Source organism: Trachinotus anak, unplaced genomic scaffold (assembly GCF_046630095.1).
Source record: "Trachinotus anak isolate AG129_WGS33_773 ecotype Australia unplaced genomic scaffold, CSIRO_AGI_Tana_v1 ptg000013l, whole genome shotgun sequence".
Classification (NCBI taxonomy): Eukaryota; Metazoa; Chordata; class Actinopteri; order Carangiformes; family Carangidae; genus Trachinotus; species Trachinotus anak.
Window position 1 is genome coordinate 18,696,706 of NW_027273864.1, and position 13,814 is coordinate 18,710,519.

At 41.7% G+C, this 13,814-nt stretch overlaps 1 protein-coding gene across 4 annotated transcripts in view; it reads right to left on the minus strand.

The window, feature by feature from the left end:
- Nucleotides 1–12,103, minus strand: part of kaznb (kazrin, periplakin interacting protein b) — a 108,919-nt gene extending 96,816 nt beyond the window's left edge. For 2 of the 4 annotated variants that reach the window (XR_011693218.1, XM_071494457.1), the window contains exons 1-2: nucleotides 11,718–12,103; nucleotides 11,492–11,587 (exon numbers count right to left, since the gene is read on the minus strand). Coding sequence is in view for 3 of the 4 variants with exons in the window: in XM_071494457.1 (XP_071350558.1) it covers nucleotides 11,492–11,567 (76 nt within the window). In the remaining variant the exon portion in view is untranslated. The remainder of the gene's footprint in view (nucleotides 1–11,491; nucleotides 11,588–11,717) is intronic. The other 2 variants (XM_071494456.1, XM_071494458.1) reach the window with 1 other exon arrangement.
- Nucleotides 12,104–13,814: the final 1,711 nt, after the last annotated feature.

The window sequence follows — 13,814 nt, forward strand, 5'->3', positions numbered from 1 at the left end:
GCTGCAAACACATGAAATGTAAATGTACCTTTGCTGTGTCACTGGCGGTGACCTGAGCGGCTGCATTTTCTAGGAGGTGAAATGGTGACAAGAACATGTGCATTCACATGCAGTCTGAACTCACTGCGAAACATCTGTCACTGCCTCCACATAATGAGGCCTTGAATTTATCCCAGAAAAACGAGTCCACACTTGCAAGGCCAACTGTGTTAACAATTCATTATAGCCAATGAAAAAAATCCAGTTTCATTAAATCAGCCTTTTGTCTATGTAACTCCAAAAGTAGCAAATTTAATATAAAAATGTAAATATCTCAAAAGAATGACAACATTTCTCACAAAAAAGGTTTTTTATGACCTGAGTCGTGTTACTGATGTATAATTAAAATACAGTCCTTGACAGTCCAGAGAAAGCCAGGGTAAAGTGCCCTCCATTCATTTTGCATAGCTTTGATCAGTGTGCCACCTAGTGAGAAGTACAAGAGACCAGCAGTGAGCGATCCAGGTTTTTCCTTTTCTTCTTTTCAGTCAAAGACTAAAATAAGTCTCAGGGGGAGTATTGAACCATCAGCTGAACATAAAAGCCTGCGATGGTCCTTTGATAATCTGCCTGAGGCCTCCTCTTCAACACCTGATGAAGCCACTCGGAGGGTGGTGACTCACTAAAATTTCTCCACTCGGCCAAGAGAAAGTCAAACAGGTGCACACACAGGTAATTAATTTACAGATAAGGAGCAGCTCTCCTTGATGTCAAGTGTAATGGTGTGTGTAATGGCAAAAAGGGCACACGTCTGCCTGCTTGTACAAGAAGGTTAAAGTAGGGTTAAAGGTTAATTATTGTTCACACCCATGATAACTTCTTTATAACTGCTTAATTCAGTTACAGTGCAGGAGCAGATAAAGGCTCTTTAACAGCTGTATATGAGTCCAAGTAAAAATCAACCCTCGGGTACTCTTACATAACAATCCTTTGTCCTCAAGGAGTCACTGTGTATCAATTTATTTTATTGGTATATCAATTTTACTGCAACCTGCCTCATCTGCTCGTATCAGTTAGACACTTCTAATAGTTCCCAAAAATCACTTTGATGAGAACAGGCGTGAACATGCCACATCGAGCTGTGGAGGTGGAGAAAAACAGCATCAGTGACAGTGACAGCAGCTGCAGACCGAGACGAAAGCTCACTTTAAACTTAACACGTCACTGCCTGTGCTTCGTGTTCTTTTAGACTATTGTTGGAGAAAATGATATTTCTTCCACTTATACAACCCATCTCTCCACCTGACTGCTAGTTTGTTGAAGCTGTGCTGCAGATATCGCCACACAATGTCACCATTTGGCTGGTTATCCACAGGAATAAGAAATATATACGGCACAAAGTGGACCAGGGAATGGAAGGTGCATCGCTAATAGCTGTTTTCAGCTGCAGCTACAAAGCATGAAAATGAGCTTAAGGAGAAACTTTGAAGATTCAACTGGCAGACAGCAGAGAGGAAACCTCTCTGCATCAGCTGAGATAAGGACGGGGAATAAGGATCCTCTCGTCGGGCTAAACATTGCTTGTTAGAGCAGACCTGTGTGAGCTCAAACATGACATTTCAAAATCCAGAGGCTGCACGCTGGAGTGCCTTTCGAGAGGCTACAGGCAACATTGGTGACAAGGCTGCAGCCAATTAGGAGTGTTTGTGAACGAGTGTCTGTATCTGTCTTTCACAGCCAATGAAAGTGGGTCAGAGCCGTAGTGCATCTTTGTACCACAACACAATGGCAGGTAGCACACAACTCACAAACTTGAAATGAGGCAGAAGGGATTTAAATAGCTGAACTTCAAATTTGTTCTAACATGGGGTGACAGTTCTGAATCCATTATCACTATCAGCCACTTTGATGCAAAATTCAGTTTCAGAGCAGGTTTCTAACAGTCGATGAGCTACTCTGAGTTCAGACTGCAGGTATTACCACTATCATTCATTAACACGTTTCTGTGCAGGTAAACAGCTCTGGGAGTTCAAAGGCACATCAACTCAACTTATTACTAAGTTAGACATTCCTTTTCTGGAGAGGACTGTTGCCGCCACATTTCGTGGGCTTTTTTCACTTTCCCCTCACATCAAACACTCAAACTGTGCTCATTTCTCCATATTCACATGGCCACTACTCGTGAGCCTGGAGAGGAGAGAGCAGAGCACTGTTTAATGATGCTGAGCATGACTCTCCAAGTACACTGTGTCTGAAGGGGACAGATCCGACCAAACTGACATCAGACTTGTGATGCAGAAACCGACGCTTGACATAATTGCTGGTCTGATATGGTTGTGAACCAGGATGGAGCCTGTGCCTCTGATCTATACGGTCTGTGTTCAAGGTCTCTGATCTCAGCTTCATCCATATGCTTCGTACAACTCACACAACATAATATAAAAAATTCATGAGAAAGAACTTCACAAACTAAATCAATGGGGCAAACTGTGCTACAAAGGTCAGTTATGTTCAACATTTCATTAGTTTTACCTTATCACTGTTTTGTGTATGAAATCATCATCAGGAGAAAGATGGACGCGGAGAGTCATTAGGAAATACATTTTAGATCTGAAACAATGCATCAACTAAACAACTAATCAATGCTATTTTGAAAATTGATTAATCTCTTTTGTTATAAGACAAAATGCTCAAAACTTGATTGTTGTAGTTTTTCAAATGGTAAGAATCGCTGTTTTTCACTTTTACATCATTGAAAATAAATACATTCCGATTTTTGACTTTCAATCAGACAAAACGAGACGTGAAGATTTTTTTCACAATTTTCATACATTTTATAGACTAAAGTAATTGATTAATTGTGAAATTTATTGTTAGTTGCAGCTCTAATGAATTTATTGGATATGGTGTGTACGTAAAAGAGAAGTTGAAGAGATATGTGAGGAGGCAATTTGACACCAAAACAATGTCATCATTTTATAGGTGAAGAAAAAACTTATCTATACAGGAATATCAATCTGATGGAGTCTAGCCACTGGTCATGGTTATTGTGAAAGTCTAATTGAAAACTGGAGTTGCAGGAGCTTATTTATTTTTGCTGTCTCTGGAAGTGCTTAAAAGTCATTAAGTGCACAATATATATAATATAATACAATTCCTCTGCTGACTTCAGCCAGATTTACCCAAAGTTACAGTTACTTGTCATATGTTGTTTTTTCAGTTTTTTGTTTCATTGTCTCATCATCTTGTGTTTTATACTGTTACATGTTGTCATGCTGTCTGTCTGCAGTTTGCACTGATAAAAAATAAGGTGGAGGGATGGTGGTGGTGGTGTTGGGTTGCGTCAATTGGACACTGAAGTGACAGGAGCAGACAAAGGAACAGATTTTAAAGTTTGACAGCAACACGATGATTCATTCACAGATGTCGTGGCGAAATCTGATTGGTTGAAGACAAAAGTGTGAAATCAGCTGATTGAGTTGGAAGCAAAGGGTAATTTGTTTTGGACTGATGTACCAGCAACGGGGAACAGATGAAACCCGGTTAGTTATCTAATGTGGCCTCTAAAATCTCACTTATCAAAATAAGTTAAGTGGCAGACCTAATTCTAATTACTCATTTCCTTGTCCATGAAATACTTACCCTTGTTTTTTATACCCACTATATTAAGCATCACTGCACTGGTAAAAATATGCTTTATTTTTTGAGTGCAGCTTCTGTAGAGTGGCTTTGAAACATAAAAGTCCAATTAGCCAGTCCTTAGGCTTTACTGTATTTCATATTCCTGGTAATGAGGATGTTATTTGTTAACTGGATGTTGCTGTTAAGTGTGTGTTTAATTAGTAAGCTGATAAGTTAAGGATCTTTTTGTCCTGTGATTGTGTTCCGGTGGTTATGAGGGAGAAAGGCTGTGGAGCTTTCAACCTTGTTGAATCCAACAGGTGCTGCAATGCACTGGAGCTCAGTTATAATGTGTATGGACAGATAAGCGCAGACATTTGTGGCGTTCACAGCAGTGACTTTTGAATGCTTTACTTTAGCTGCTCTGCGTCAGCCTGAGATTGAAGCAAGAGCTATTCAACAAGTTGAAGGAAGCAGATTCACATTAGACTTATGTTCGCAAGAGACATTTATAAGAGCATTAAGTGTTTGATGTGGGACTTCAGTGAGGCGACGACTCTGGTGATTTGGCGTCAGTAACAAATCCTTAAACAAAAGTAGCAGCTAATGTAACTTGATATGACAAACTAGTAGCTTTATACTCGCATTAAGGCGTATTACCAAGGGGCGTGTGTACAAAGGAGGCATTGAGCCTGATATCACAGTGGTGGTTGGCTGGTTGGGCACACGTGGGCATAAAGACGCTCATCTGTAGACATACTGTACACACTGTTCCATACTGTTCCATCACAATGAGCCTTTTTTTTTTAATGAAGAGTGGCTTATCATAAGCTCTGGTTGATTCTCTGCTCTTATAAATTAAACCCAACTCCTTTATTACATCCACAGTCTGTAGACATCTAAGGAAACTCTTGACTCTTGACAGACAAACTTTCAGGAGCAAAGAAATGAAGGGTCTAAAGCTTTAAACACAGACATTTTAGTCGCAACAAATGGAACACATGCAAAACAAAAAAAATAAATAAATAAAATGCTTCCACCCTCGTTAATATTTTCTGGTCAATCCAACTGAAACTCTCATTCTCTCATTGTAACACTGACGTACACACAGTGTGCACTGTCACTCCCATCCGTGCACGGCATGCCCTGCATATTAAAGAGGAGCACCCGGGAGAATAGGCTATACTTCATCACCACAGGAGTGCCTGCATTAACTACTGATGCAAATTTATACAGATTTAGAGCATGCCAGATTCTCCTTAGGGTTGCTCTCTGCATCACAGTGCTGTAGTGCGGTGTGTGATAACAAGTGGGATGTCTGATGGAATAGGATAGAAGCCTATTTACAGTCATGCTGAGCTGTATAACAAGGCTTTCAGCTCAGGTACTTTATGTTAGCTGCAGCAAGGGCACATTTTTGCAGGTTAGACTATGAAATTTATTTTCCATGAATGCAAGTTCTATCTAAGTTTTCAATTTGTGTGTTGTGCTGTAGGTATTGACTGTTATCTTGTCCCAGCCTCCCTCTCCTCCTCCTCTGTTTTGTGGTGCATTGTGAGATGAACTCTTAGGTTTTGGGAAGAAGCTCAGCCTGTGTCTGCAGAGTGGGGCTGAACAGTTTAACTAAGGGGTTTATGGTTGGCTGAGAGGGAAAAAGAGGCCAGCAGTACTGGGCACAGTGAGGCAGATATGCGGAGTCAGCAGACACTTACGCAGGGGGCTCAGTGACGCAGAAAACACGGTGGGGACTTGAATGGCACACCAGAGGCTGCTTTCGAAGTGTATGAATTTATTAAGAACATTTTTCAATCGGAGCAGTTTTGAGTGTATTTTGGTTTTTCTGTCTAGCACCAGGTTAAAAAGGCATGTGTGTGTTTTTAGCCTGCTAGGAACTCAAACAATCACTCAAACTTTCAGATACTTTCTTAATATACACCAGGGTTTCACACATTTAAACAAAACACACACAATCATGCAGACACGAAGATGAGCAGCATTAACCCCCCCCCCCCGAACCCATGAAATCTGCTGTTGTTCATACCTTAAACACTCTCCTGTCAGCTCGGTGTGTACACAGCAGATCGAGTGGTGACAAGCTTAGCTGCTTTAAAAGATGTGGGGATGAGTGACTATTAAATCCGGGGGATGTGTTCGCTGAGCTCACAATATTCAGCTTATGTGCATCCACTTCAAATCTTGCAATAACCTCACTTTTCTATGATTGTGTGCGCATGAGAGAGTGAGAGAGAAGAAGATTAAGAAAAAGAGAGCAAGAGGAGGCACAATAGTTGAAAGTGCAAGAAATTACTGCAATCCTTTGAAACAATGCAGCAGTGTATAAAAAGCAATAGAACACATAGAGTTTGGTGATGTGCTGAAGCGACAAATTCCCTTTTGTAGGACCAGGAAGGATGCAGACACCCTCCAGTTAAAATTAGTTTTGCAAAGTGAAGCATTATGTTGAGTCCCCAGTTCAGAAATATAAAACATAAATAAATAAAGTACGTTTTCATCTTTGAAGCAGTAGATGACAAAACTATCTCCAAAAACAAGTCAAGATCCACATGCACAGAAGACCAATAAAGCTTCAGAACACGGCTACTAAATACACCTTGTGCTGAGACTGTTTTGTGAATGAAAATATATGTTTGCCAAATAACATATATTTAGAGCTCACTACAGTTTCAAAATTATTAAAAGAGATTGTCACGACATTCACTTTGTAATGTCTAATAAATCTTTGTTGGACTGCAATGACAGACTGATAAACTAAAATCTATTCGATGTATTTAAATTTGTTACAGTCATTCACGTCCCACTCAAGATGAATTATAATAACTTTGGTCATCCCCTGACTTTTCAGTTTGCTCTTTGTCCATTAGTTTCATTTATTACCAAATAACTGCCCAACAAGGTAAACATTACACCTGCTAAACATCAGCATTTCAGCACTGTCTGTGTGAGCATATTAGCATGCTGACGTGAGCATTAAGCTCAAAGCACCACTGCGCCTAAATACAGCCTCAAAGTGTTGCCAGCATAACTTTAGACTCTTAGTCTTGTTTCTTTATATAGGATCATTGTCAGCTGATCGGTGCTGCATTGCTGTGTTGGTTTTGTGCATCTCATATTTTCTTTTATTTGCTTTGTATGTATGAGTTGTTCTGTTAAATTAGGGTAGAACCACTGTATAAGAATATCTTCTTGACATCTTCTGTCACATCTGTTTCACATCTGCTGTCAGTTTTTCTGCTGTTTGTATGAGCACATGACACTAAAACAGGGGCATCCGCATGACCTAGTGGTCTAAGACAGGACCTTTGTTATAAGACACCTCATTTGCTCTCTCCACATGTTTCCAGTCAGTCTCCTGTGTTAGCTTTCACATAAAAGAGAAATGCCAAAAAGATAATAAAAAGATAATAAAAGAACATAAAATATCCATCAAAAAGGAATGATGTGGTTGCTGCTTTCATCACTGCATGGGATTTTTCATAGCATAAAACCCACAGTTAAAGTCTGTTAAGAGATCCATCTAACAGCACACATTGTTTCATAATATTCTCGCCAAGTATCTGTCTCGTCACGCTGAATGGTCAGGAGTTCATGACGCTCATCATCATCTGCTAAACACAGTATCTGCAGTCAGTGAGGAGACTGCTGTCGGTCAAGGATGAGATGGTGATCTCCTGTCAAAGAGCAGACACGTTGATGCTGAGAGCAAACACCAGACTAATACAGTCAGTGAACTCCCATCGGTTTATTGATCATCTTGAGGGAACATGGGCTAATGAAGATACATGTGAGCCCCTGCCATGCAGGACTCAGGCGGCAAGAATTATACACCACAACTCAATGCAATTTACTAAAAAATAATTCAGTTTCAACTAGAACTAAATATTTACAACAGCTTATGCAGATTTACGCAGCTGCTCTGGCTGGCCCAAAGCTGTCATTGTGAGTCAGGATGCACCGACTAAAAGACACACAAGGTCCACCAGTCTTTGCTCTTCTGGAGTTCTTAAATCCAATATAGAGATTAACAGAGGGAGGAGGATCTAAAGTGGGCTTGTATTGACTGTGACGGAGTGATTTTCAGTGCTAGTGGGAATACCTAGGGACCAGGTTCAATAATGTACATAAGATAGTATAAACCAGTGTGAGGGACGTATTAGAGCAATTCAGCAGTGGCCATAGATATTATTTGCATATTTAATGTCTCTGATTGGACTTTTGCCAAGAGACAGGGGAGGAAAGTTTATCAATCTGGCAAAAATCCTATTTGCTCTTATGAGATTAGTTTCAGTACACACCTGCACTGAAAATGACTCAATTAAAGAAGCACTTAAAGGATCCTTTCTCTCTCTGAATGATATTACTATTAGGTTTCATGGCTGGCAGCCCAGGAGCCTAATAGGGATAAGAACGTTGGCGATAAGCCAGCACCTTGACCTCCCTGAGCACACATGAGGGTGATACTTCACCAGAGGGAGAATGAAGATGTTCAGAATTACAGGCCTCTGTGGACTTCACTGCTGACAACCTTACACTGTGTCTATCCTCACATCACTGTGGTCCGTTGGAGCAGAAAGGAGAGTGAAACCGCTGCACTGTCAGGGCACAGCCATTCGGGCAAGATGGAGTGCCTGTGATGGAGCCTGTGTTTGCAGAGATTTGTGCAAATGCAGTAACAGCGCACATGATGCTTTTTTTTTCATATAGCTGTGTGAACCCTTGTGAACTTTTTGTTGCCGCAAGCAGTTTGAGGTCGAAAAGTAGGACAAAGTGTTGGTAAAATTAAAAGCAAAGATAAAGGAGAGAATTCAACTAGCGATGAGGAGGCAACACAAAGAAAGTCGAGATGTAGTGAATAATACATGCAGTTCTCAGAAACAGTGGTTTCACTTGCCATTTGCTCAGGGCAGAATTATAGTCGTAGCTAAATGCACAGATGAAAAAATGCTGTTAGGCCAATAGGACAGTTGTTACCGTTTTGCCTGGTGTATGTTGACTGTGAAAGTGAAAAACTAAGCACTTCACACTCTATACATGGGGAGGAGGTGGTTTGATCTCCAAATGTTGAAATACATCTATAATTTTGTTATAGTGCTGCACATGTAACAGCCCTTGTTTGTCTCCTCACGAATTCATTTTCTCAAAAAGATGGGTCTGTTGTCTTTCTGTCAAAAATATTCATAGTTACTTAGGATAAAACACAATTTCAGGGCAATACATCAAAACACAACAGCTGTGTAGCTGAAACTGTGATTTGCATATCTGTTAGATTTACCCCTTTTGCTTGTGCTTCCTCTCTGACAACTAATCATCTAACATAATTTGCATGAAACAGATATACACACACTACACAAAAAGACTCCCAATGAAAACAGATAGGACATAGCCTATTTATTTTTATGATCATCGGATATAGCTGTTTCAAACATCTTCTACATTACTAAATACCATACACCAGTGGGACCCAACCTGTGGGTCACAAGTTAAATCTGAAGTGCTCGTGAGATGATTAACAAGAGAGATAAAAACATATTTCTGCTTAACAACAGTTGGTAGTTTTAGTTATTTGGCCTCTAAAAGTTTTGAAATAAAAAAGCTTGGCTTTGCTGACTTTGCTTGTCCTGGTCTCATAGACATATGCAACATGCGATGATGGGTCACAAATGTGTCACTTTATAGAATCATAAGCCAAAAAGGTTGGGAACCACTGAACAACACAATATATTGCACATATCTACAGTGTTTTACAGGTGTTCTTCCTTATACTGGAATTTTACTATTCCACTATATATTTTGATACATTTTCAGATTCCCCTAAACTTTCTGGCTTTTATTTTGAAGGCAAAACTGGCACAGTTGTCAGCTATGATGCAATGGATTCTTGAGCCCTGCCACACCCTCTTCTTCTTCTACCTTCCCTTTATACTGTGATGCCCTTCAGATAAACTGACCGAGTCAGTCACACATTCAGTATGTGAAACATGCATCCACACAGATTAAAACAGACCCACTCTATGTGATAAATACTACATGAGTACTCATAGATTGCATTAAATGTGTATTTTTTTTATGTTTGTGTTTTGTGTACATATTATTTGCACATAAATCCTGAGAGGGTCATTCTCTCTGCACGCCACAAAAACATAAAACCAGAAGGATATGCAGCAGATCAGCAACACTCAAAAAACCACTCATTTAGTGAAGATGCTTGGAGCATTCTGCCTGTCTGAAACAGAATATTAATCAGTACCCTGCAACCCTTTAACAGTAATATGCTCTTATCAACAGAGTATTGAGCCCACGGATGTATTCACACAAAGTGCATTATTTATAAAAGGGTGCTCTCGTGCAAAGAGGGGGCGAACAACATCAGCAAAGACAACAACAATCCACTGTGCCGGATTTTCATGTTTATCTTCTCAAATAACTCCATGACTCAAACAGGCAAAACAAATCCCATCAGATGAAAACCTGCAACACAGCTTATTAAGAAGCACATGTCGAGAAGCATGAATTTTCCAGCTCAGGAAAATGACTGATGTGTTGCCATTATTAGCTACAAAAAGCGCTGTCTTTATTGTTAATGACCCTTCTTTGAAACTCCATCCAGAGACATGTCTCTCCAGGTGGTGCTGAAGGGAAACAGGAATTTAGAGCTGATGTGGCAAAGTCAATGTATAGGATGGAACTCAAACGGATGCTTTTATTTTGATGTCTGCCCTGGGCTCTCCTCATTATCCATCACAACACTGGATGAAGAATCACTTTGCATTTATGGCCGAGTGGAGGCATCAAAGGCGTTGACTAAGTTTTCACAGAACGAATCTATGAGGAGGAATATCAGGCCAGATGAGGGAGGATGCAGCTGACACTGTCATTCTGGAGGCAAGTCAGTCTCCCCTTTTTTCTATTCCTGGGAGGAATATGTATTCTGGCCATATGTATTACATATTACGAGATCACTGCAGTATGCTTCATTTGTACCACTCCAAGGTTGCGTTCAATGTTTCTGCACTACTGAAAATCTTGATAAATTCAGTTTTCAATAATTTAGCTATCAGTCTGAGCTCTGAGAGCATCTCTAATAGTGCTTCAGCCTGTTAGACTCAACCCCACTAATACTGCGCACCTGCATTATAAATATATTTCAGCAAGAATCTGTGCTATTGGTGCTACACCCGAGAGTAAAAAAATATCTAGATCTGCTACTAAATTACTAAAAACAAAATAGAAGTGTCCTTTGCTAACAAACCTTTATTTCTTTTCTGTTATCAAATAACAAATCCACAAAACACTGTGCTTCACTTTGTGTATTCAAGTGCCCCCTTCGCCAAAATGTGACCCCCAACACAGCTGAGCTTAAGCCCTGAGTTCATCACTGTGTGTGCGTGTTTTTGTAGCCCTCTGCTTAAAATACAAGACTACATAACTTATGTATCCAACCTGCACCTCAGAAACTTGCTGCACTGACAAAAACATCAGCTGCAATCACAATCACACAATCTATGAAGGGTGAAAAACAAAAACCTTGAAATGGTAATTTCTTTTCACCCTTTACATGAGCACACACATCACAGAGATCCTTCACTTACTGCACAAAAATAACACTGTTTTCTTTTTTCTCCCCAAAAAACTGTCTCTATATTTCACAGCAGCAGCTCAGGGAGATTTTGGCTGTGATACTATAATCTTAGTGCATTAAGAAGAGGTTTGTTGCGCCATTCAGCATTAGCTAAATTGAAATAGCAATAAGATTGAGATCGGGGAGAAAGTGCTGAGGGTGGAGATCAGTTACGCTGACATGCAGGACATGTTGCGGGCTAATGATTTGTCTGGAGGCGGGGGGGGGGGGGTGTGTGTGATTGTGGCTACTCACTGGCTTGCATGAGCTGCCCCTGGCGTCCAAACACCTGGGAGAAGGTGGCATGGCTGCAGGTGAGGGTGTCCTCCATGACTGTCCCACTGGCAACCGCTGAGGAGAAAGAGAGAGGAGGGGGATGAGGTAAGGTCAGCGAGACTGCGTCACATCAAGACTGGGGGAAGAAAGAGGAGAGAGGGAAAGGGTATAAAATAAGGAGGAGAGAGAGAAGAGGGAGGCTTACCTTCAGCTGTAGAAGCTGCTGTGTGATCTCTGGTGATGACTGCTCTCCTCTTGACCCGTCCTGCTGCTGCTGCTGTTGCTGCTGCTGAGGAGCGAAACACAGCCCCTTGCTGCTCACACCAATGTGAGCAAAAGTGCTCGCCGCACAGATAATGGGAGGGGGTGTGCCTGCCTGCCTGCCTGCCTGCCTGCCTGCCTTCTTGTCAGCATGTAAGTGTGCGCGAGAGAGAGAAAGTTCTCTCAACGTGTGCCTGCGAGAACATTTTGGTGTGTATGTGTGAGAGAGAGTAACACAGGGTGGTAAGGCAGGTAGCAGAGCTGGAGGTACACTTCCTCTGCCAGCACTCTGATCTCGTGCTTCGTCTGTACGGGCTGACAGTCCTCTGCGGCTCCAGACAGGCTGGGTTGAAGGGGAGAGTAAAGAATAGGGGAGGCGAGGGGTGAGTGCGGCGTCTATAGCAGGTAAAAGTCAACCCCCCTCCCCCAGCCCCCCCCCCCCCCAGCCCCCTCACTCTCAGTGTGAGTAGACAGCAGCGTATGTCCTCCGGGGTACAGAGCGGGACTGTTGTTTTCTGATCTGTGTGAGTATGCCCCCTTTTCTCTCCTCCCTCTCCCTCCTCCCCCCTCTCTACAGCCCTCATTTGCTGTGCCTTAGCAGTAACATCTCTCTCTCCCTCTCCTGTTCGCCCTCACATCTCTTACTCTCTCTCTACCCCACCCCATGCAAATCCCCTCGATCCATCTTAAAGCTCGGGCCGCTGCTGAGAAACAGATTCTAGCAAGCTCGAGTGCTTCATCTTCCCCCGGTGCTGAGGGAAGAAAAAAGGAGGATGAGAAAGTGGAGGGGCTGTATAAAAAGTGAAAAGTAGGGCTGGTACAGCTGCTGGTTTCCAGAGGCTTCATCTTGAAAAGGAATTGTAGAAAACTGCTGAGTATAAAATAAAAATTAGCTCATACTCAACTGAAAAATAAACCCCTACTTGCCTCTTAGTGTAGTGCAACAGCTCTGGTGAAGCTGTGCACAGTGAAAAGTCTGATTTACTGACGTGTGAAAACACGCTTCAGCAAAAAGGTACATGAAGGTGTTGTGATAAGAAAATTAACAGCGGCACGAGCACGTGTTACGAGATCGTCTTAACCTCCCAGGCCTTGGAGGCACAGTTAGCTGCATAGTACACATTGTGCAGCAGTTGGCATGGAGACCGCTACCTCATTCAAGACTGACACAATTATTCCAGCATATTATCACACTCGGGACATCTTTGCACTGTCTTAACTCTCTGCAGCCTCTAAAACCTGGGTTTAACGACCCATTTCCTCCAGAGCAAAAAGAAAAAAAACTTTGCCAGGAAGCCCATTGTCATGGAGCCATCTCTCACACCACTGCTCTGCAAGGCGAGCACACCGGAGACCTGACCACAGCACTCACATCCTCGCATCACATCCTCCTGTTTTGAAAGGAAATGGCAGGATGCTCAACGGGCCACAGTGGGAGCGAGGGAGGAAGGCTGGGTGGGCACGCTGACTAAAGCAGGTGGTTCTGCAGGTGAAAACATAATGGCAAGACATGAAAACCATGCAGAGTGTTTAAAGCATGAAAGGAAATAACTGTGACATTAAGTATGTTAACAAAACCACAAAGCCAGAAGCAGTAAAAAAAAAAAAAAAAAAAAACGTGGTTGCATCTACACATGTGTAGAACCTGCAGAATGCTAAGGTCAAACAAAACACAAGCGTTTCACAATGAAACAATGAAAAGACTCGAGACACGACTTCACTTTCAAGTCTGACAGACTAATGCCCAGCAGAATAAATCTCCTCTCCATCTTCATCAACTTTAATGTCATTCTCTTTGAAGGGGAAGAAGGGGCAGAGTGAGCTTTTTCAGGAGGCTGTATATTGTCATGTATGAGCAGCTGTCATTCCCTCCCACTGTGTCTCTGTCACTGGCAGCTATCTTTCTCTAGACGATAAGTAACCGTACAGTTCAATAGCAGCAAACAGTCTGATCTAGATTCCTTGTATTCAACCAGATCTTTTGTTTTAAGAAACATAAAGTAAAATACTGGCTGACATTTTAAAGCTAGAACCATACTGT